The sequence below is a fragment of the Apodemus sylvaticus genome, chromosome 7 (genome assembly GCF_947179515.1).
Source record: "Apodemus sylvaticus chromosome 7, mApoSyl1.1, whole genome shotgun sequence".
NCBI classification, from domain to species: domain Eukaryota; kingdom Metazoa; phylum Chordata; class Mammalia; order Rodentia; family Muridae; genus Apodemus; species Apodemus sylvaticus.
In genome coordinates, this window is record NC_067478.1 from 95,405,913 (window position 1) to 95,430,465 (window position 24,553).

At 48.2% G+C, this 24,553-nt stretch overlaps 1 protein-coding gene across 2 annotated transcripts in view; it reads left to right on the top strand.

Moving 5' to 3' along the window:
* The window catches only part of Pknox2 (PBX/knotted 1 homeobox 2), a 262,123-nt gene that overhangs the window by 189,028 nt on the left and 48,542 nt on the right, over nt 1-24,553 (top strand). For both annotated transcript variants that reach the window (XM_052188700.1, XM_052188701.1), the window contains one exon: nt 10,207-10,346. In XM_052188700.1, the coding sequence (XP_052044660.1) occupies nt 10,207-10,346 (140 nt within the window). The remainder of the gene's footprint in view (nt 1-10,206; nt 10,347-24,553) is intronic.

Genomic DNA, 24,553 nt, shown 5'->3' on the forward strand with positions numbered 1-24,553 from the left:
CAATGTTTAAAACTCTCTGTCTGCATCTACAGCAAGTCCTGCTGCATGAACATTTAGCCAGAAAGCAGAGATCTTAATGGATCCTTTTTTTAGCCCTGGTGGGTGCGGCACTTGGTAGGTAGAGTGGATTGGAATCGATGGATAGCCAGGTGGCCGGGAGCTGCCGCCGGATGATGTAATAATACTTGCTCTAAAAGGGACTTGGGCAGTTTACTCAGGACTGGCTTCCTCGTTCATCAGAGAGAGCATGATGACAGACAAAATGAGAACCGTCTTTCAGGCTCATCTGGGTGAGCGCCCTTCAGAAGGAAGGCAGGTCAGCGTTTGCTCAAGGCCTTTTAATGGAAGTCGAGTTTTAATGGAAGCACGGGTCCACTGCTTTATGCCCCTGCAACTCTTGGACTAAAGAGAACGATGTCAGGGACCAAGGGAACTGCATTCATAGTTCCAGAGTCAACAGACACTTCCCCACCTCCTGCAACTGGGAAGGTCAGACAGCCATAGAGGAGGCTGCAAAGCATTCTCTCGACCAACCCACTTACCCTGGGTCCCCTCCCTGTCCTAGCCCAGATGCTCCAAGCAGAACCAGGGGTGCAGCAGGCCTGGGGAAGCTGGCTGGGCTTTGATCAGTCATTAGGATCCCCATGCTGGTTTCATTAACAAGGCAGAAGGGGGTGGATGGGGCCCCCTGGCTGTGAATGGCCTCTATCCAGGCCACGCAGCTGTGCTGGGCAAGCAGGTTCAGATGTTGTCACAGTCAGTCCTTTGCAGCCTTCTCATCTCTTTAAGGCCCGGAGCCCCCTGCCTTGCAGGGTCCTCTGCTCAGCTGCCTGGGAAACACATTCACTTTGCAGCACGAGAGTTAATTCATCTGCTTTGAAAGTTCCCCTAAGCCTTTTCTGCAGCTATGATTGGCGGTTCCCTCTGCTCCCGGGGGCAACACCCCAGGGACCATAGGGAGACCCACCTTCCCTCCATTTGATTCATCAAAACATATTCTTCTCTTCCTTTTATTTTGTTGTGGGCCTTTCTTCCCTTTATATGCAGTGACCTTTCTCCCTGCCTGCTTGGGCCACCCATTTCTTTAGACCCAGATTCTTCCTTACATAGAGGGGAGAAAAGCAAACTCCAGGTCTAGTGGAGCCCTCTCTGTCCCTGCATTTGAGATGGTGGACTGTCCCCAGTACTGGAAAGCTTGTGATGAAACATGCTCAGGGCCTGGTTTAGGTAGTGCCTTTTGTTGACTTTCTTCCTATTTACCAGAAGCAGAGCTCTTATTGTCTAGCTTCTTGTATCCAAATAGGACAAGTGCCCTAAACAGCTACAAAAAAAAAAAATTAGTTAACGGCCCAAGGACACAAAGCCTAAAATAAATCAGGGGACAGGTGACGACGTGAGTGGCATGGCAGAGAAGCACTTTACAGGCTGTGTCCTCTCTAGTGCCACCTTCGAAGAGATTCAGTGTCCTTATGGCTTGGCACAAGGGAGCCTAGGTAAGTAAGACACAAGGGCCCCTGTTGTTCTTGGAGTTGGGAGAGCAAGACGACTCCCCCACAGTAGACGTTCAGGAGGCTTGGGTCTCACCCTAACCCTGATGCTTTGTAACACACAAATTCGGGCAAGTGATTTTAGCAAGGATGTCTTCCAGTCCCTCATCTTCTTAGCAAATGTTCAGTGCTTCCTGCGGGGTGTGCTACATGCTGGGGGTGCAGAATTAGAGTTCCCGTCCTTATGGGGCCTTAGTTTCTGCAGAGGCAAACTGGAACTTCTTGCCTCTAAATCTGTGAGCACTTTCGTATGAACCCAGGGTGAGGTTTCTCGGCAGCTGCTCAGCAATGCTCTGGCTTGATTCCTCACCGCATCTTCTGCACATCTCCATGGCCCAGATGGGATTGAACTTTAATTACTTTTTTATTAGGAACACAATAGGCATATCAGATATGTTTTTCCAGCTAAGAACACACACACGCACACACACACACATACACACACACACACACACACTCATGTGGATAGACCCATGCACACAATCAGACTCTGTTAAGCTCCCTCCCTAAAGAGTCTGTTGGAAATCGCTGGCTGGCTTGGGACCATAACAGAAGTGAGGGATCCTCTGGAAATGAATGGCAAGTGAGGGGAGTGGTCATGTCCCAGAAAAAACTGTACAAAGCTGAGAAGTGTGAAATAGGGTTCCTCTCCCTTCCCTGGTCTCTTATTACAGCTTCCTGTCAGTGATAACCAGGTATGCAGTTAGCGGGAGGCAGCATCTGGTAACACTCGCTTTTGTAAACCACTGTCTATAAAGCGTTAATTGATTGATTGATTGATTGATTGATTAATCAATCAATCAAGACCCTGCTTCTCCACTGCACAGCACACTAACTCAGTGTGCTTGTCTGGCTAGCTAGCCCAGGGATCCTGGTGGAGGGCACTCAGCCCTTCTGTTTCAGGTACCGCCCACTGCTGGGGTTCTGAGTCTATTGCTGCTTCCCCTCCCTAGGCAGATATTTCGAGGAGCCCTCTGTAGCATCTTGTTTGTTCTGAGTCTTTTAACCATCACTCGCAACACATTAACGCTGGGAAACCCATCCACCTATGGAAATGGCCCCACAGCATCACAGATGGTAAGATTGGATACAGATGAGGCCGGCAGAGGCCAAGGCTACCTGATTCCTGTGAGTGTGAAGAAAAGAATGGATTCTTGGGGGAGTCAGGACTCAGCCAGGAGAGAAGGGGAAGTGTAGATGCTTCCTATAGAGGCAGCCATGGGAATCTTCAGATGTGCTCAGGCTGTGAGGAATGAGAGTGAGAACGTGGGGAGGGTGCTGGTTCCCCCTTGCTGGGGTTCAAGGAATAGGCTCAGGCTTGGAGTCAGGCTTTGAACACTTTGAGACCACTATCCCTCTCAACACTAGCTATGCCCACTGCTGCTTCCCTTCCCTTCCCCCACCCCCAGTCCCCTGTTCAGCCCAAAGCTGTATTTACCAAATGGCTTTATGCTCTGACCCTCTCCCAGGTCCTCAGGCTGCCTTCTGGATGCTAGGAAAATGAACCCATGCTGGCTTTTTCCTGGCACTAGAGGGAGTGCCAGTTGCTGGCTGGAGTCTTTACAGCCAGCCTTAGTGGGGACAGACCTTCACAGAATGTGTTAGGTTCCTTTAGGAATGTTCTTCCTGACTTTCTCCTGCTCTCCAGGTCTCCGGCTCAGAGGTGGGGGAACATGTCTGTGCAGAGAAGGTACGGGTTTGGGCTGATCAAAGTTTGCAGCAAGGAACCTAGATGATAGATATGGCTAAAGATCCAGGAAGTGCAGGCCCTGGGACTTCTCAGAAGGATGAGGCAGATGGAGGGCACCAACCGTGCTTAGCAGCCCAAGACTGTAACTTATGGGTAAATCCTTGCCTGGTGTGCACCAGGCCTAGGTCCCACCCCCAGCACTAAAAGTAACACCAGACAGTGCTAAGAAACAAAGCTCAGTCAGCACCTTTTCTTTGCTGTGCATGTTCCTGTATGGCATCATGATAGAAAAGGGAAGAGGGAGTATTCACCCTGTTCAATTAAGAGAGCAGCTGGAGCTAAAGGGGACTAAGAGTAACCTGGCCAAGGGACAGTTGGCAGTATCTGTTTCTGTCATCCTGTTTCTAAGCCCATATTTGCACCACTTCCCAAGAGTGGGTTCCTTCGACAGAGGTACGGTGACGTCACGGGACCCCAGGGCAGTGGAGAACGGAGGCAGCTAGTTAATGGGGTGCAGGTTTCAAAGTGCATGGGTTCTATTAATAGCAGTTGCCATGCCGAAGCCTCTTAAATTCCAGCTGCTTTGCCATGCATTACCTCATTTTCTTCTTGTCACTTCTAACTGTAGGTATAAAAACAAAAACAACAACAACAAAAAAACAACAACAACCAAAAAAACTATTCCCATTTTACAGACTAGCCTCAGAAAGGTTGAAGAATTTGCCCAAGTCTCATAGACAGACGGAGCCCACCTCTGCCTATCCAGCTGAGATCTATCAGCTCCAGATCTTGACCGGGTGCCCACTGCTCCAATCAGTTTGTGCCCAGAGATTGTAGGCTTCTCCGTTATGACCCAAGGTATTTGAGGTCAGCTAGAAAGGTATCATTGTATGGCAAGTCCTATCTGCTCCACACTAGTTCCTCCTGCATTCCATAGGTTTTGGATGGTCTCTGCATCGGACCGTGGGGCTACAACACTGGCCACTGCCCCCAAGCATCCTGCAGTCTGACAGGAGAGAAAGACAAGCTGTCAGGTAGTTATAAGCATGCTGCCAGGCCATGCTAGCAGAGAGCAGGTGTCCTGCCCACACTGGGCTGTCTCCTGTCAGCACCATCAAGGGGCAGCTGCCCTCCCAGCAGAGAAGGAGAAGGGGGTAGGACACATCACGTTTTTCCTCAGATAAAGCATCTGAAGGGAAAGTTACATATGCAAAGTTGTCCCAGTAGTCGGTGTCAAGGGTGAGATTCGAAACTACTTTTATGTGACAGGAACACCTCCCACCTCTGCCCTTCCTAATGCGAAGTGCCTTTCTAGCACGCTAGGAAGACTTTGTTGTGGGCCTCTACTCAAGGCTACCTGCTTCCACCTCTGTGCGTATCAAAGCAGAATAGCCAGTGAATCCTGGCAGGAAACAGTGGTTGACTGCCAATTGGAGCTCAGAGCCCCAGCCCAGCTTTTTTCCCCCTACTTCAGGGTCTCCACAGGGCCTCTGTGTTCTCCAAAAGAAAAATCAACAGAGCAGCAGGTCACTTTGGGCTAATAAGCACTCCACAGCTCTCTACTTAGGCTCCATCTAAGTTAGAAGGGTTTTCAGCACAATTATGGTCAGGGAAATTGACTTGAAATTCACTGGGTTACAGACACAGGCAACCAGGGTCTCCAGGAGTTTCTTCAGCTGCATGAATATCAGGGTTTTTATTTATTTATTTATTATTATTATTATTATTGTCTATGAAATGGACTGAGGAACTGCACAGGATTGCTCTTCAGCTTGAAGGCCTATTGCAACATTGTGTTATTCAGGTAGACTCTGGGGTACAACTGGAGAAGGAAGGTGCTTAATGGGAAGGTGTCGTAACGTGGTACTGTGAACGCAGCCCTTTCTGGTCTCTTTTACAGCTATCCAGACATTCTCCTACTCATTCCAGGGTAAGGTTGTCAGAGTAGTTAGATCCCTCAGCTCCCCTAGATAGTGTGTATCTAGTCATGCATTTCATAGCCTCAACTCTTCCCATTTACAGAATGGCCGACAGGAAGTATCTCTTAAGACCTGAACCAAGGGAGCTAGAGAGCTGGCTCAGAGGCGAAGAGAACTTGTTGCTCTTCCGGAGGAGCTAGGTTTGATTCCGAGCGCCCACACAGCAGCTCATAACTGTCTGTGGCTGCAGTTCCAGAAGATCTGACACCCTCTTATGACCTCTGTGGATATCAGGCATGCATGTGGTACACAAACATATATAGACAAAACATCCATGCATATATATATATGTATATATGCGTATATATATGGATATATATATATCAAAAAAGAAGAAAAAGAGCAGGAAGAGGAAGAGAAAGGAGAAAGAAAGGAAGGAAGGAAGGGAAGGGAAGGAAAGGAAAACAAAGGAAAGGAAGGAAGGAAGAAAAGACGGAAGGAAGGAAGGAAGGAAGGAAGGAAGGAAGGAAGGAAGGAAGGAAGGAAGGAAGGAAAGATAGAAGGAAGGAAGGAAGGAAGGAAGGAAGGAAGGAAGGAAGGAAATGGTCCTAGAAGTCTAGGATTTGGGCGGGGCTGGTTCCATCTTGGGTACATAGAAAAGCTTAGTGATTATTACATCTAAGAAAGGAAAGCAGGTAGGTACTAACCCCAAGGTCTTCACTCCAAGAAGGACCCACAGCTAAGAGAAAAGCCAGGAATCACATAGATGGGCCTCCTCAGAGCCAACACCATATTGCCCTGTCTACTAGACATGATCTTGTTCTCTTGATGACACTCCTCAGTCTATGTGATAGGTATTATTCTTACATTTGGAAATATAATAATGCCAGGAGACTTGCCCCAAAACTTGTTGCTAAGAACTGTTGGTAGTTCTCCACCCCAGGCCTAATCCAGGCTCCTTCTCTTGCTTTTTCTGATTCCCTAGTCTGCTCTCAGGGCACTGGATAACTCTGTCTTCCTCCTCCTCTGTGTCCTAGCTTCCTCTGAGGTAAGAGGACTGTGCTGCATGACTGCGTTAGAGCTGTCCCCTGCCTTGTCCGCAGTGAGCCATACGGGTAAAATTTCCTTAAAGGAAATGCCCTGGTCTGGTGTAGCCCATTTGAGACCAGCTGTGAATATACCGAATGCCCTTGTGGATTTATATGGTTAGTTTCTTCCCATGTCAAAGCAAGCAGAGTGGATAGAAGTCACTTGGGAGGTACCCTGGCATTAGTGTGCTAGTTAGTAACTAGCAATGGGCACTTGAAGCATGGGTTGGAGGGGAGGGTCCAGTCCTGATTTGCACCGTTCACCAATTTTCTCGCTGTAAGTGTTCCCACTGTGGCCAATTTTAAGACACCCAGGTATCAACCAGTTTACAAAATTCCAGAAAGTTTTAGCCATTACTTTCACAGGCAGTTCCATGAGCCCATTTAACAGCCTTGCCCTGCCCTGCCCTGCCCTGGTTCTCCCCTTGCTCCCACTCTGTAGACTTTGATGCCCCTAAAACAGATTTCAAATCACCCCCATTCTCCTGAGGGTTTCTGATCTTGTAAACAGTGGCTGGTCCTATTTAAATCCCAGGTCTTTGAAAATGGCTAGCAAAAGAAACTTCTTCAGAGATAAACATTCATCCTCCAAACCTGAGAGAAACGCAGATGGCTGACTCAGCCCCCGTGAGCCACATAAATTTGAGTCGTCCTCCCTCTCAAACGAGCTCTGGCCTCTCCCACCCTCTAAGGGTCTCTGAGGGGTCTCTCAGGAGATCGTCAAATGACCGATTTTGATTTAATTTTCATTCTGAGCATCCATCTTTACCCCACCAGGGCCTTCCATTGCCTTTCCCCAGTCAAACAGAAGAACACCTCCCTCACCCTTCTCTAGAATCTCATCTTAGTCGAAGCCTCCGTGGATTCTTTCAAGGACAGCAGACAATTTGCCTAGTGGGCATAGCAGTCCATACAAGTGCACTGGCATTTCACCCACGGATGAACTCTGTTGATGTCGTTGTGCTCACTTTACGACTGGACTGCATTGTACAACTCTCGTGTTTAGTTCTAATCCCCTCACTCAGATATTTAAGGGGGGAGGTCTCATGTCTTCCTGTTTCCTCTGGTTACCAAATCATCCTTACACATTCTAGGCCTTGCGTGTAGTCATCTTAAAAAGAACTACAGAATCCCTTCTCCATGCTGGTCAGCAGTCCTCTGAATGTGCCTTCATGTACTTGTTTAATCCAAGGGAAAACAGGTTTCTAACCCCCTTAATGCCTCCTCAGACAGCATTCGTTCATGTTGGGATTTGTTTGTTTGTTGTTCATGGACACATTACACCTTGGCTATATTGAGCTAACCATCAGCTAATGCACTGATGGTAACTCCTGTATCCCCTCTTCTATACTCACATTATTGATTGAGTTTTATTCGTAGAAGTGTTCAATTTTAACTTATTAGATGAAAAATAACCTTATTAGGTTTGCCCTATTGTGTTTTGGGTCCAAGTTTCTTATCATCCATAAATTTGTTCAACATTTCCTCAGACAGCCTTTAAATCACCTAGGAAAAAAATGTTGAAAAAAAAAATGACCAAAATAAGGAAGAATGACCAAAATAAGAAGCTTTGCCTAGAAGCTTCTCCCATGCTGACATCTGTCCTTTAATTGTCGTCTGGGGGGGCGGGGTGTAGTTCACAGTCCATGCAATTAAAGTGAATTACATTGTATTTTCCAGTTCTGCCATTTTAATGATCTTTCCAAATTTTCCATGTTTTCAGGCACTGCTCTTGTAAGCCCACAGCCTAGCACAGTGTCTAGTATGGAGGGAGGGGGCCCTGGAAGTGCCTACAAACATGCCCAATTGTATTCGTGGGTGAGGCCCAGATCAGTGTAAGGTGAACACCATTTTAACTGACTGTGCCCTCTTCCTCCATCGTGAAGTCTAGTACAGTCTAGTACGTTTGCCTCACACTTCCTTCACATAGCATCTCTTTAGAGACCACCACTCCTAAATGCATACTGATGAGAAAGAAGGAGCTTAGGCAAGTTAGGGGATTTGTCTGAGGTCAAAGGCTAGTAAGCGGACAGACAGCTCTCCGCTGGCCTCGAGGCACCAAGTTTCCTGTGCAATGAATTTGCACGTGTACCCCCGGTAGTAGGGATGTCTCTTTTTGACCAAAAAAAAAAATGACACAGTATATAGTAAAACACAGATGCTTCTTTGGCGGTGTCTTGATTTACAGTGTTACCCTCTGCTATTCATTAATTTATTGATTCAACAAATATTTAATACCATCTAGTGACAGACTGCAACTGTTATGAGCCCTCCTTGCATTTTAAAGAGGAGCAGGGAGAGAACAATCAAATAAACATATAGTTTATGGTCAGGTTGATGAATATACAGAAAAAAATAAAGCTTGGGACGGGCGGGAAGGGCTGGATTTTTCTTTAAAGGAGGAGACCTAAGCAGAAATATATGTAGAAAAAGGAAGGTCTCCCTATGTCCTGGGGACGTACACACAGCAATAATGTGATATAGTCACAAAATACTTTTTCTTCCATAAAGCAGGGACACAGATCCTACTCCGAACTCCCAAGCTGTGACATGCCTGCCTCCTTCCAAGCATATGCGGTCATTTATTCACTGACTCTTTTTTCTCGTCCAATGTCAGTCATTTTTATTTAAGTATGATCAGTTGAGGGCCAGGAGTGGTGCATAAGGCCATAGAGCCAGAGCCAGAGGTGAGCTCTGCCCAAGAACATTGAGAGAGGCAAGGGCTATCTTGGTATTAGGGATAGGTGGACATAGGAGAATAATATGCATGTGTTGATACCATTCTAGGAATCTATTTAACAAAAAGAAATACAATGTAAAAGAATTAAGTTCTGTAATAACGGTTTTCAAAATTTGTATAGATATTGGACCATTTCTTTAAATGAAACTTTAAACAGAAAAGTCAATATATTATATTGAAGGGAACTGGTAGAGTTGGTGTAAAATTGTAGACCTTGGAATACCTTCAAAACCCTATGACATGCTATGAAAATCATTTTTCTAAAGTTGTTGCTCCAACCAAAAGCAGACATATGTTCATTGTCTGTTAAAAACTTCATCTTCAAGTGGCCACAGAAACCAAATTTGCAGAGCCATTCAGTGAGTCATTAAAAACTACCTGAAGAGTTACCTCTTGACTTGCATGAAAAGGGATAAACACGACTGTCCAAATGAAAGATATTCAGCCTTTTTTCTCCTGCCTTTTAAAGTTATCTAATCAAACTTATTACTATCAAAAAGGCTCATAAACAGGGACTGGAGGGATGTCTTGGTGGTTAACAGCACTTGATGTCCTCACAGAGAACCTGAGCACTGTTCCAGCGCCCATGTGGCAGCTCACAACCATCTTTAACTCCAGTGTCAGGAGAGACCCACCGCCATCTTCTGAACTTAAGAGCACTAGACATGTGCATGGTACACATACATACATGCATGCAGTCAAACCTCTCACACAAAAAAGACTCATAAACGTTTTGTATTATGGTTTTGTTTTTATTTTTGTTTTTTTTTTCTTTCTACTTCTGGGCAAAGATCACAACATTTGCATTAAGAACTATCTCTTAGGCCTAGACACAGTAACTATGCCTGTGATCCCAGTATTTGGGAAGTTAGAAACAGGATGATCACACATTCAGGGTGAGCCTCAGAAACATACCAAGTTTTAAGCCAACCTGGGCTATGGAAGACCCTGTCTCAGTAAAAGAAAACAAAATTCTCTGTTTTCCAAGTGGGTTCGGCACCCATCCCCTGGTTACTAAGTGTTGTTTTGTATTTTAACGCACCTACTCATCTGAAGAAAATGAAAAGACTGCTTTTCCTGTCCACTGGAGCAAATGCATAAGTGGATACACTTTATTACGAAAAGCTCTCTTGCCCACATTCTCTCTCTAGGCCCCGCATAGGCCAAGAGAGAGACCTTTTTCACCCCACCTGATCTGCCTTCCTGTTTCTTCTCTCTGCAGATGACAGCAACTGCCCAGCCACCTTCCAAGGCCCAGGCCGTCCACATCTCAGCACCGTCAGCTGCCGCCAGCACACCCGTGCCCAGTGCCCCCATTGATCCCCAGGCCCAGCTGGAAGCTGACAAGCGAGCCGTGTACAGGTAGGGGACTGTCCTGCAAGCCTTAGCTGATACATGAGAATGCACATCAGAGTACACTGGTCCACAAGGACGGCCAGCAGCAGCTTGCCTGAGCTATTCTCTCCCTCATCAATTCAGAATCCACTTACCCCCAGTCCGTCACCGTCACCGTCACCGTCACCGTGGCTTTACTTTAGCTGCTGGAAGTATTGGTGACAGATTTGAGGGTATGGGTAGTATCAGCTGTGAAGACTCTCTTCCCATCTCAAGTGGAAAGGTAGACCCTAATGAACATTAGAAACCCTCAGTTCAGCCAACCAAACCCTCTCCCTGCCCGGTTTCTCAATGCCTCCGCTCCAACAAGCTTACGAGTCATCTGGTTGTACCATCTACAACTTGATAGTCACTAAACTTCGTGTGCATGCCAACAGGGAGCGCTTACTAAAACAGTCTTGGGCTGCAGGCTCAGGCAGGTTGAATCAGTTGGTCAATCAACAGGAAGAGGGGTGTGAATTATCTTTGTCGGCAGGCATTCCAGGTAAACTTGACCCCAGCGGTTCCCTGGGCCACACTCTGACTCACACTCTTAGCAAGAGGCATTGCGTGCGACTGTGTGGATCCTGGCACTTCCTCAAAGGGAGTTTGTTGAGAACAGGCAGCTCTGCTCGTCACCTCATTCTGCCTGTGTCATGTACTCAGGGCAGAATCCTGAATGAGATGGTCGGGAAGCTCAGGGAAATACCAGTCAGTGTCAATGAACTCTAGTTCTTGAGTGTGTGTGTGTGTGTGTGTGTGGTTGGGAAAGAGGTGGTAGTTATCTCAAAACAGACCTGAAGGAGATTGCTACTGTCATTTGTTCGTGAGGATCCCACAGCACCAAGGAAAGATGCCCAAGTGTTCACTTGGTGCTGAGGCTGGACTCTGGCTCACATTCGCCTGTGCAAGTTCCCATGTTCCCACACATCAGCAAGTGCAACATACCTGGGAAAGGTATACATCACAGCTAGTGCCAGTAACACAGGGAATGATGCGCCCAAGACAGTCGAACAAGAATGTCAACAGAAGACAAATGAATAGAAAGACCATTTCCTTCCTTCCCCCACACCCCAAAGACAATGCCTATACGGTAATGGTGCTAATTAGTGATGTTATCATTATCCTCAGCATTATTTTTAGTTACTCAGATAAGCTGATTGCCTCTAATGCCAACACCTAGGCCCTGCAGAAATAAAATAAAATAAAATAACAATACCTGGTCCTTGCCTTGTGCAAAGAATGAGCCAGACCCAGCTGCCTGTGGATGCAGGGCTCTGCCCAAAGATTTTTGGGATCTGTTCACAGTAACTGCCACCAATAGCTCCCAGGGAGGGCAAACTAGCCCTCATACTGTCCTATAGATCATTACTATTAATATTGCAGGCACTGTGTTAGACCCCTGGGAAAGAGGTGGGTGGGAAGGTAAACACCAGTACTTGTCACCCCAGGAACCAATAGATATGCAAATAAGAAGGCACCACTGTGTACCCAGAGAAACTGGGCCGGCTTCCTTTGGGAGGCAGTGTTTGTGGCTGGTCTTACTGGCTGAGCAAGGGACGCCCCCCCCCCCCCAGGTGGAGAAGCATGTGGGCTAGCCCTTTGAGGCAAAATAGAATTTGCTGTGTTAGAGGATCAGGATCAGCTAGTCGCCAGAGCAGCTCAGGCCAAAAAGAGTGATTACACAGCTGCCTGTAAACAGGCCTGGACACCTGGAAGGTGTGAGCCTCTGTGAGCAGCTCAAGAAGGGGGGGAAGGGGGAAGTGACCTCTGCAGGTGACCCTTGTGGCCTGATAGCTCATGGTGCTCAATTTAGATGATGATTACTCCGCATGTGGTCTATGCATCGTAGGATGAGTGCAGCATCCTACGAAGGTAGGACTACATTAGAGCTGATTAGAAAGGCAACATCTGCGGGCCAGTAGTGGCACACACCTTTAATCCCAGCACTTGGGAGGCAGAGGCAGGGATTTTTGAGTCCGAGGCCAGCCTGGTCTACAGAGCGAATTCCAGGACAGCCAGGGCTACACAGAGAAACCCTGTCTCAAAACACACACATACACACACACACACACACACACAGAAAGAGAGAAAGAAAAGAAGAGAAGAGAAGAGAAGAGAAGAGAAGAGAAGAGAAGAGAAGAGAAGAGAAGAGAAGAGAAGAGCAAAGCAACATCTTTGAGCCCAACCAAACCTCAGGATTCCATATGTAAAATTCACATGGTCCTGGTGTGTGGTGAGCACAGATCACAGACGGTGCCTCCGATTAAGATGATCTTTGGGCCTGAAGGGTTGGCTCTGAGGTTAAAAGAACAGGTTGCTCTTCCAGAGGAGGCTTGTTTGATTCCCAGCACCCCCATGACAGCTCACAATAGTCTTTAACTCCAGTTCCAGGGAATCCAATGCCCCCTTCTGACTTTGTGACATACTAGCATGCGTTCAGGCAAAACACTCATACACAGAAAACAATACAATTTTAAAAGGGGTGCTCTCTGGGAGAGAACACGGTTCTTGAGGTGGAGGGCTGAGACTGAGCATAGTTCCTACAACCCCCCCCCTTCCACCCCCACCTCACTAGAACTCCTTCCTCTCACCTCTCTTCTCATTATTGTGCCTAGGCCACAAACACAGTCACCATTGTGCATCCAGCCAGGATATCTGCTAGAAGTAAAGATTCCAGAAATCCAAAGTTGGTCCTCCTTCTCACTGAGCTTAAAGGTTCCTGATAGACTCAGGAAGCATATTTAAGAGGAGTTAATGAGGCAGCCTAGGGAAGCTCCTGGCACCACTGCCGGCCAGCACAAAGCAGAGTTGCACTCCATGAGACTGTCCTAGCAAGATCCCTGGGCTCCAGAGCCCTTCCCAGGGTCCCAAGCTCATGCCACACTCAAGCCAAGCTTCAGGAGAGGTGACCCACATGACCTGTCCACCACGTCACGTGACGTAGGACTCAGATAATCCGTCAGTTAATACTTCTTCCAGCTCATCCCCTACCTTACCCTGGGATAACCCAACAAAAGCCCTTAGCATTTGCCCAAGGTAGACTCTGTGACCCTCTGACCCAATACAGAGAGTCCTAGGCAAACATGGCTGCCTGGCTCCTCGAAGCTAGGTTGACGCTGACACTTAGACCACTGCCTAGCTCTCTGGTCCTGCTGCCTCTAGGCCTAGAGCCCCAGAGTTATCTCCTCTCTTCACACCTCTCCTATTAGTACCAGCAGCCCTGTCTGCAGCAGTTGCTTGGACGCCCAGTCTCCCGTAGGGTCAGTAATTTTAATTAGATTTGCCTGCCCGGGGCAGTTTGGTTGTTCCAAAGCACATTAGGGAGTCCACATTTTATGTCAATAAATGTAACAAGACCCTTCCATTCAGATTCGTACCTAGAACTACTTTTTTGGAAGTCTTCCCAGTGGCCCCTTCCAGGACTGTAGATGGAAAAAGATGCGGGAAGCTCCCCTCCACCCCTCCCCTGCTGACAGGCAGAGGGACAGTACGACAAAGGGGAGGGAGCCTGCCAGTGCCCCCAAGGTTTTATTTGTGTATAAGGATGTGTTAATGAAATGTATTGGTTCCCTTCTGATCTGGAAGCTGGGGGAGGGGACGAGCAGAGCTCGTCTTTAATTGGATCAGACCCGTGCATCATCTGGGCTAATCAGCAAAGCAACCAGGAGCTCCGGCTCAGATTAATGATTTCGGTCTAATCCAAGCAGATCCCATGATTGGATGCACATCCCGGGTAATTGTGTTTGTGGCCCGGGAGCGATGATGAGAGGGAGCTGGAGGAGGGGAGGCCCTTGGAGTGAGAGGTTTAGGTTTGGATGGCCCTCAGTTTTCTCAGCCCCCACCTCAACTCTGATGTTTCCTTCCAGGGAAGTTCAAATTTAACCTGGACTGCCACACCCCACCTGCCACGCTGCTGAACAGCAGTCAGGTGTCAGGTGCAGTTTGAGACCTAGGGATTAGGACGCAGGGCAGGGACAGGGCCAAGAGGGTGAGGTTAATCCAGCCTTCACCACCCCCCCTTTCCTCCAGCTCCAGTCTCCTTCATTCCCCTTTGAAGTGTGTGGGTTCCCATGGAAACCGTGATGTCCTGGGGAGCAGAAGAGTGGCAGGGAGCTAGGCTGGCCAGGTGTGAGGTGGGGAGGAGGGCGAGGGGGTGGGAGGAGGGTGACTCTGCAGAGCGGGCTCAGCTAAGGTACTGGCTACATCTCCTATAACTGTAAGAACCTCTCTCTGAGAGTTCTGACCCCACCCCCACCCCCCGCCGTTCTCTCAGTGCTCAAGTTACCTATGATAAAGAAAAGTGGGCTGGAGATCTGAATAGCAATAAAATAAAATAAATAAAATAGTAAAATCAACTGTTTTGCTTCCCCATTAAAAAGCACTAGGGGCCAGAATCAGGTGGAGGATCTCCGACCCGTATTTTTTTTTTTTTGTACCATTACTTGACAAATTAATTAACATCAAGATTAACATTTCTGTGCCCTCTGCTGGCTGGACTGTTAAGTCCTTGAGGACAGGGTTGGGTTCCAGTCTATCTTGCTCATTGCCCTGTCCCCAGTATGCTACACAAATCAGCCTTAGCAGCTTAGGCAAAGAGGGTGTTGAATTACTTGTTGAGGGAATTAATTAAATAGGTTAGACAATACACTGTGGCCCTAGTTTGAGATGCTGGCAGTTGGTGGGGGGATGGGCAATGGAGGAGCATGGTTTGTAACATTTGCCAGTTTCCGATGTTGTAAATGTTCCTTCCATGACCCACTCAAAACTGCTACTGAAGAGTTGGAAAGAAATACACAGGATTCAATCCTGCCGGCCCAAAGTACCATCCGAATGCAAGGAGCCAGGTCACAGATACGCAGTCTCTATTTAGAAATGGAAGGAGCTGATCCTATGTGCAGATTCAGGAACTTCAATGGCCTCGCTCCCCCACTCCTGGCTCTGCCCCCTCGGGTCTGACTCTGGAATCTTAACGTGACATGTTCTCTCTTTGATGACTGAGTGCTTCGAAAAATGCTGAGGGTGGAGGAAGTGCTGGGTGTGTGTGTATGCACCGTGGTGCTCCATCTGAATGCCAAGGCCAGGAGGTTTCCTGCTTTGGGGGTCCTACCCTGTTTCTGTCTGCTTTCGAAAGCCCACCCTCAGCATCCACCCTTGACTAGGAGCCTTCGCTGGCTTACCAGGGAGGGAACTCCTTCGTGGCAGTTCCAGAAGCCCTGCTTTAAACTCTTTCACCCCCCTCTTTCTTCCCCTCTCCCCCACCCCAACTTAAAATCTTCCCAGTTACCGTTAACCATAAATTCAGCAGGGGTCCTCCACCCTCTGATCTCATCACTCAGTAACCAAGGTGAATTCCTAAAGTGCTATGTATATCACACCCCATTCCTGTTGCATCCAGACTGGGTTCCTCTCAAATCCACACTTGTGAGGGAAAGGAGGAAACACCGGACAGTCAGATCACTCCCAGGAGACCATCCTAAAGGTCACAGAATCCCTGAGGCTGGATCCTGACAGTCCCTTTAGCTGGAGGTGCAAATTCAGCTTGGCAACCCATGCTAGGCAGGGGAAGTAGAATAATGTTCTAGAAATAGACGTGTGTGTGTGTGTGTGTGTGTGTGTGTGTGTGTGTGATATAACGAACTTTGCCACCTTGGGTGAGTTAATCTCCCAGAGCCTCCATTTTCTCAACTGTAGAAAAGAAAACACTAATAATACTCAGGATAAAGTTACAGAACGTGAGGGAAGGCCCGGTGCGGAGAGCAGTGTGTGCTGAGTGGACTGGAGGGTCTTAAGCATAGGCCCAGCCTGTGTGGCTTTGGCCTAGTCCGTCTGAAACATTCGGTGATATGTGTGGGTCTTGGAATTAGAACAGCCTTGGCAGCTGTGGAGCACACGCGCTGGGCTGGCTCCACAGCTGGGCACTCAGTGTTTCTCTGTCCCAGCTTCCTCCTTTCTAAACAGGAGTGAGCGTAACACTGTATCTTCATCAGGGCTGCCACGAGGATTAGATTGCACAGGCCAAGGCTTAGTAAAGAACTCGGGTGGGGGCAGGTGCTGGGGAGAGGCTCAAGAGGAAAGTGCTTCCAGCTCAAGCCTGGAGATCATCTGAGTTTGGATCTCTAAAAAGAAACAAACAAACAAAACCAGGGCACGGCAAAGGCAAGTGCTCTTTTATAACGGCAGTGATGGGGGTGCTTGGGCAGGTGGATCCTGGGCAAACACCCGTCTCAAAAAATAAGGTGGGAATGAAAGCAGAAGACACCTGACACTAACCTCTGGCTGCCTTATGCATGGGCTAGTATGCTCACACACACACACACACACACACACACACACACACACACACACCATGTGCACACCTGGCAGATGGTAAGTGTTCTCTGTAGGTGTCAGCTGCTGTTGAATGTTTTGGGAAATTGAAACAAACGGGGTCATCAGGTCTACGAAGTAAAGGGCAGGGCTCTGATGATGCGAGCGAGCTCCTAACCAAGCGGTTTTCACAATGCTACTCAACGAAGCATTTATCCAGTGTACTGTGTGCATGCAAAGCATTATATTAAGTCCTGAAGGCATTGCTCAATAAAATGTGCAGGCTGGGGCAAGGGGGAGGGGGAGGGAAATGCACATAAAGACTAGCTGAAATACAAATTTGGCACGTAGTCAGGGATCTAAACAAGTATCCAAATATCTGACTTAAGGCATCTGCCCTGTGTGGGAGAGTCATATTTTCCCAGGGGAGGCAAACCCAGAGGGAGTGGCATCAAAGTCGCCCTTGCAGGGACTAGGCTGAGAGACACTCGGAAGTTAGAGTCCCTAGGATCAGGCTAAACAAGTGGCAGGGGTCCTCGGCAGGCAGCCGCTTCCTGGCCAGCAGCACCCTGGGAACTGCCTCTCTCTAACGATGCGTCACAGAGGGAATTTGTCCACCCTGTGACCAAAGAGTGTTCTGGCTACAAGTAAGTGACCCCAGGGCTTAACTTTTTGTCTTCGCTGGCATGGTGCTTGGTCATTTTCGGAACGCGTTGGGTAAGGTGGCCTGAGAGAGATGGAGTCATTCCAAGGAAGAAATTGGGACCAGAGCTCTGGGCCAAGGCCTCTGAAGTACGAGATACAAGGGACAGATGTTCCAGGCTGTGTCCTTTGTGAACCAGAAACTTCAGTAACCATTGCACGCTCTCTGAAGCAGCTGGATTTGCTGGCATGAGATGTAAGGTCTTAGCTAACGGCTGTCACCAGGGGTTCCAGTCTACTGGGGCCATTCTCTGGGAAGTGACACATCCTCTTGTTTCCCCAGTTCCAAGGGGAGCCCACTCCATCCCCTTCCCATTGGCATCTGAAGGCTCAAGCTTAGCTTCTGCGCAGGTTATTGCAAGGCCAGTGGGCTGCAGCTACCTTGCTCCGGAGCAGTATGTGTGCCCAGAGGTGGTACGTGCTGAGTCTCCATCGCTCAGCCCTGGTCTAGGTTGAGCTGAATTGTCCTCAGATGGTGTTCACACCCCACCTGGACAGAACTTACTGATAAGAGGGAGATCCAGGAATCTAGAAGCCCAAAAACGTATCCTCACGAGGTCAAACCCTACTTGGTACATGAAGGCCTCAATGACAAGAGGCTACAACTGAGATGCATATTCCACTGTCCCTCCTTAAAAAGGGGAAGTAGTGAGTAGTGGGTCTCCCCAATAGTGCAGATGAGGTAGGTAGAGTGGGAGAAGAGCATCCTGGGGCATTAGGACTTCTGTCTCCAAAGGCGTCTTACCCAGTCAGCTAATCCAACACACTCCTCCATCAACTAGCAACCTTCTGCATTTCTTAGACACTGGTCCATTTCATGGTCATGTGGAAAGAACATAGACTAAGGCTTCGGGGTTCTAACTCTATCACTGAGCAAAATCACTGATCCTCTTTTGAAAGGTTTTTCTACCAAAGAGAAGAGAGAGAGAAAGAGAGAGAGAGAGAGACAGAGAAAGAGAGGCACATCAAAAACAAACAAACAAACAAAAAAACCAAAATCAATATGATAGCTCAACAATGTGGATATAGCCTCATTCCCACATAGAAATGTTCTTAGTAGATGTACTTCTGGTTCTGGACACCTATCTGATAAAACAAAGATTTCTTGTCTTGGCAAAAGTCTTAATGATTAAGGATACTAGGGGCAGCTTGGCTTTTGACCACAAGATTAGAGGATTGTGACAAAAAAAGGGGAACAAAGTGATTCAAATTAACTTACGGGGGCCAATGGGATGGCTCAGGGGGTAAAGGGGCTTGCTGCCAAGCCTGATGACTTGAGTTTGATCCCCAGAACCCACATGGTAAAAAGAGAGAACAAAACCTTCTAGCTATCCTTTGACCTTCCCAGGTGCACCCACCCATCCACCCACCTAAATAAATAAATGTAAAAAAAATTCAAAATTACTACGTGGGAGAGATGGAAGAGTTTGGAGTACGTGGAGTTTGGACATGCAAGTTTACGTTTCAAATCATTTGTTTGTTTGGTAAAATCATTCAACCACCCAACATAGCTGGTTGCTATTCAGTCGAATAGGTGTGTTAAGTGCAGAAGGGTAGAGTGCAGTGTTTTTTAAGAACTTCTTACAGTCCAACAAGTGCCACCAAAGATGCATGGGTGAGGGTTCAGTCCCTGAAAGTGACCAAGGTGAAGTGGATTGAGCCTCCTTCTCCTCCCCTAACCCGGTCCTCTGACACAGTGTGACCTTTTTTGTGACCTGGCTAGATTTCAGGCGACCAGGATAGAAGCTCTGATGGCCTCTGCCTCTCCTTAGCTGCCTAATTTCAGGAAAAGCTGATTCTTCCCTGTGTGTGTTACCTCTGCTTTGCACGATGGGGCTGGGCAGGAGTCTCATGTGAGTTGTTTTTGTTTTTGTTTTGTTTTTTAGATTTTTACTCTTGTAGACTAGACTTAACATCCATGTTGTTGGGATTTCATATTGAGTTTGTTTTTTTGATATGCCAGTCTCTCTCTCTCTCTCTCTCTCTCTCTCTCTCTCTCTCTCTCTCTCTCTGTGTGTGTGTGTGTGTGTGTATGTGTGTGTGTGTGTGTGTCTGTCTCTGTGTGTGTCTCTCTCTCTGTCTCTCTCATTGTCTCTCTTGTCTCTCTCTTTGTCTCTCTCTGTCTCTCTGTCTTTCTCTTTGTCTCTATCTCTGTCTCTTTGTCTCTGTCTCTGACTGTCTGTCCGTCTCTGTCTCTCTGTGTGTATGTATGTATGTGTGTGTGTGTGTGTGTGTGTGTGTGTACAAGTGTGCATATAGACAGAGGGATACAGAGAAGACTATGACATGCCTGGGTCCCACACTCACTGTCCCACCCACCTGGGGGAAGAGAGCTAGGTTGCAGCCCAGGAACCCTAACAGATGCAGCTCCAATTTAGCAACAAGAAAAAGTCCTCTCCAAGGCAACCCAGGCGAGCATACCGCCCACTGGGCAGGACTAAAAATAATCCTGCATGCTTTCAGCGTCACACCTGAAGTAAAAATACATCCAACCAGGGGCTTCTGGCTCTTCTCCTCACCCTGCTCCGTTCTCTCCATCTGGTGCTGTTGAAGTGGGGAGAAGGAGAGGCTGAACACGCACCTTTTTTCACACCCCACCCCAAGACCTTCCACCCCTCCCACCCACAGACTGCAGCAGAAGCAGGTCCTTTTACAGCAACCATGTCCACAAGCTGTTGGGTGGCTAAATCTGACTCTAGCTTGCCCGGTAACGACAGACTCTAAGCCAGAAAAAACTTTAGGTCCTTGCCTCAGAAACCTCATCGCCGTAGTTACATGGCTTGCCTCATTTGAGCCTTCCCATTCATCAGTGGTCGGAGCTTTATTGATCCCCTGCTAGTACTACTCGCTGTTTCTACATTCATTGGGAATTTAGAAAGTTATCAGGTCACAGACAGCAGTTGTTCAGTGAGGGGTAAGGGAGATGGTTCTGTGTACAACAGCTGTGATTAGTAGGAAGAAATCAATGTCATAGGGAAATAGTTGACAGATTATTATTATTATTATTATTGTTATTGTTAAAATAAAGGAGCTTTGGCTGGGCCTGGTGGCTCATGGCTTTAAGCCCAGAATGCAGGAGACTAAGACAGGAAATATTTCTGGAGTTTGAGGCTAGCATGAGCTACATTACATCATAAGTTCAAAGTCAGCCTGGGACTCATAACAAAACCCTGTCCCAATAACTCAGAGGTGACATAGAGAGCAGTAGACATCATGGTCAAGGAGCTGTTGAGACTGCAATCAGAGGGACAACAGAAAATACTGCATCACTGACACGTGACTGGCTTATAGTTTTCCCTCAAAAAACTAGAAAGGAGCCCCTACATTTTAAAAGCATCACGCTGGGCTGGAGAGACAGCTCAGTGGGGTCAAGTGCCCAATGCCCAAGCATGGGAGCCCGAGTTCAGCTGCTCACTATCATGTGAAAGTTGGTGTGTCCGTGCGTGACTGTGACGCCAGCACTGGGTGAGGGCAGAGTGACTGGCCGGTCTCTGGGCTTGCTGGTCAACCACCCTCACTGAAACAGTGAGCAAGCTCAGCGAAAGACTGTATGTCAAAGACCGAAGTGGAGATGGACAGCGGAAGTGGATCTTGATCTGTGCCCTCCATGTGTGCATTCAAAAGAGGGAGGGAGGGAGGGAGGGAGGAAAAGAAGGAGGGAGGGAGGCAGGGAAGAAGGGAGGGAGGAAGAAAGGAAGGAAGTTGGTTTTGCATTCTGAAAATAACAAGGCATCTCTCTCCCCTCTCTTTCTGAGCCTCTATTGAAATTAGTACATGGGCTCGTTTTCCAGCCAAGTGAGTCAGCAGACAGAGAACATAAATGTATAGATGTGGATGGTATCATTGTTGCTCTGCATAAAGGAGTCCCCATACCTCCGGGGGAAGGGGGTATATAAATGAGTATTAATTGATAGCTTACTGGGTGCCAAAGACTTTCTTCAGTTGAGTAGAAACTGAGGCTCAGGACATTCTATAACTTGCCCAAACATCATGCCACTGTCTCCAAAGTCTATATTTGTTCCAAATCCCCCTGCTTCCTACTGTAAATTGAATGAAGCCAGGAGAGAAACCCAAGCATTTCCCATGATGACTATGAAGGAGCTAGACAGTCGATAGAGAAACTCATTGAGTGTCTTCACAGGAGAGATAGTGGGTGGGGTTGGGGTCTGCCAATCATTAGAAGGGCTTAGAGGAGTGCAGGAACAGGAAGCTCAGGTGTAAGAAGTCACAGGAGCCCAGGGCAGAGCCAAAACCTGGAGCAGTGCCTTCTGGGATATCGCATCTGTGATCCCAATGTTCTCTGGCCTGGGATACTAGCAATGAAGCATCACAATGTCAGTCCCTGGGTAGAGTTTCCCGGACAGCACACCATGTGCGTGCCTTTGGCAACCATGCGTGTCAATAAGGGTAAGCAGTAACTTCAGTGCCAGCCACGCCCTTACTGTCCCACCCCAGTGAGCGCTCTGGCCAACAGTAGCATCTTCTGGAGCAGGTTGACCCTGTCTGTGACTTTGGTCAGGTTACATTGTTTCCACCCAGAAGTCTCTATCACATATCATCCGCTCCACCCTCTGGTCATCATCCTGTCCCATCCGGGAAGGGTTCTCCCTACCCTGTCCCCTTAGAAGGGAACCCAGGGGTTTGTTTGGGTGGAGGGGGCGCTGAGTCTGGGATCCCTCTGCCCACACCTCAGCAAGATGCGTCTGGCTGGGTGAGGGTGCTGGGGGAGTCCGGAGGCTCAGTGGACGTCCATGGGGGATGGGTGAGAGAAGGTGGACAGCCCAGTCATGTGGCCACATATTTGGCTGGACTCATCATTGAGGTCTGTAGCCTGGTCAAGGTCACAAGGAACGAAATAGCTGAGACACTCAGAAGGGACAGAGGCTTGACTGTGAATCACAGGATCTATCCCACAGAGCACTGACCGTAATATCCTAAGGCCTGGGACCCTCCCTCAGCCCCTCCCAGTCTGCAGTGTCCTGTTCCTGACTGTGTGACTATTCTGACGCTGTTGCTCTACAGTTTTGTATCCCAGCCTCTCCGAAGTTGTTTGCATTCTTTCCCATCCTGTTTCCCCTCTCCCACTAAGTAGGGAAAAAAAAGATTTTAATTAAAAACAAAAGAAACAGCACAGCCAAGTTGTCTACGGAGGAAGAAAGGGAACCGGGAAGGGACCCAACTGTCTTTTCCTGAGTCCTTTCCATAAAGAGACATGTGCTGAGGGGAGCATCAAGTCAGACTGAAGCAAGCAGACTGCCAGGAACGCTGTGGTCTCTGCTCCAGTCTTTGCAAACTTTAAGGAAACTGATCAGTCCAATCTTTGCTAAGAAACCTGTCTTGAAGTGGGGGAAGGAAAGAGTTTAGTGGACTCTCGCTGGCTCTGAGATGCTTCAGTGAGGCAGGGGAAGCAACAACCTCTGGCCCTGACAAAAGCCTCTTGATCTTGGCGGAGGGGTTTTCTGGAACCTAGGGTTTTAGACTTTTGGTTGCTGGGAGAGTGGTGGGACAATTTGAAAAGGGTTTCAGTCAGTATCCTGTCCATCCTCTTCCCCTGGGGGGAGCAGTCCCACCCAGTTAGCCACACACTGGGCACTCTTGACCAGCATGTTTGGGTAGAAAACACAAAGGCAGACATGTCAGAAGTAATTAAAGCAAACGATGACTTAAACCCCTGTAGAAATCAACACATCCGGTTTAATCACCTTCTTAAGCTAGCACGAGGCTTCAATTCTATGGAGAGGGCTTCTTTATTTCTTTGGATCGTTAACAGGAACTGCACACCCTGAGCTTGGTTTTAGTTCGGATGCTCCTGGGGAGAGGTGATGGGGGTGGGATGAGGGAGGGGTGCTCCGAAAAGAGAAAAGGAACAATAAAACGTTATTTGAAACCATCCCTTCTCCCCTTCTCCCCCTCTTCAGGAGACTAGCCTTGTCTCTCCCTCCCTCCTGCCTCTGTCCGAGCTCCCAGCACCCAGGCAGAGGCACAGTGCTGAATGTGCTAAATTAGGCCATTAGAGAAATTCATTTCTCTTTATTAGTCTGTGTCAAATCCTTTTTATTAGTGGCTGGAAACGACCTCTCTTCTGCAGTAAAATGTCATGCCAGTTCAGTCCTTTTATTTGTTCTGCACTGACGAGGCTCAAACTCTCACTGAATTAGTGCAGCAGCAAGATTTATTTCCTCCAAATTTTGAACGGCTTAAGAGAGATTGGGGTGGTGGGGAGGGGGAGGTACGGTCAGGAGGGAGGTGGCCTGTGGAGACCAGAGTTGGGATGGGATGGGGAGGAGGAAGGCAAGCTTCTGTGGAGGTCAAATGTCCTCTGCTCTCTGGAAATAAAGTCTAATGACCGTCTCTCATATTCCGTTTGTCTCCTGGCCCTGGGGACTGAGTTACTATAGTTCTGCTTCAAGCTTCTGAAGGGTGTTGATCCTCAGACAGGTGAACCTGGAAGGCAGGGAGAAGGGCTCCTTAAAATGCTTGATTTCGAGCTGGGCATGTAGTTCACTAGTGAAGCACTCGTCTGCTTGTACATGGGAACCCATGTTGGGTCACCACCGGCACTAAAGAGCAAATATCTAGCTGGACAAAATGACATGCTGAAAACAAAGTTCATGTCCAGTTTGAGGCCACTTGATTTAACGCTACCCTGTGTGTGTGTGTGTGTGTGTGTGTGTGTGTGTGTGTGTGCACTCATGTGCGTGTGTGAAGTTCTTTCCCCTATTCCATCCCCGAAGTCATTTCCATTCCATGTTGCTTCAGTATCAGCCTCCAGGGACCCGTCCATCTTCAAGCCTGAAGCAGCAGCCCCTGGAGAGTACCCCTCAATGGGGCCCGACGGGAGCCATGGCATCTTTTCCACTGGCACAGGGATCAGGAAGGGTGGCTTAGAAAATAGAGGTCAGACATCAGGCAGGTGGATGCAGAAGGGATGGTGGCCCGAGGCCATGGCCGCAGCCCTGGAACCCATCACGCTCAATGGCTCCTTGAACCTCTCTCAGAGGTTCATCGTAGTCCTTAGCTGTCCCCCTGTAAGCTCATGAGAGACTAGCTCACTGAGCAATCTGCAGGATAATGCATGGGACCCACACATAGCCCCACTGGCTTACACGGTTCCTGTGCTAGTGGGATGAGGCAGTCCCAGGAGCCTGAGGAGGGGGCCTAAGAGAAGGGAGGTGTTGACAGTG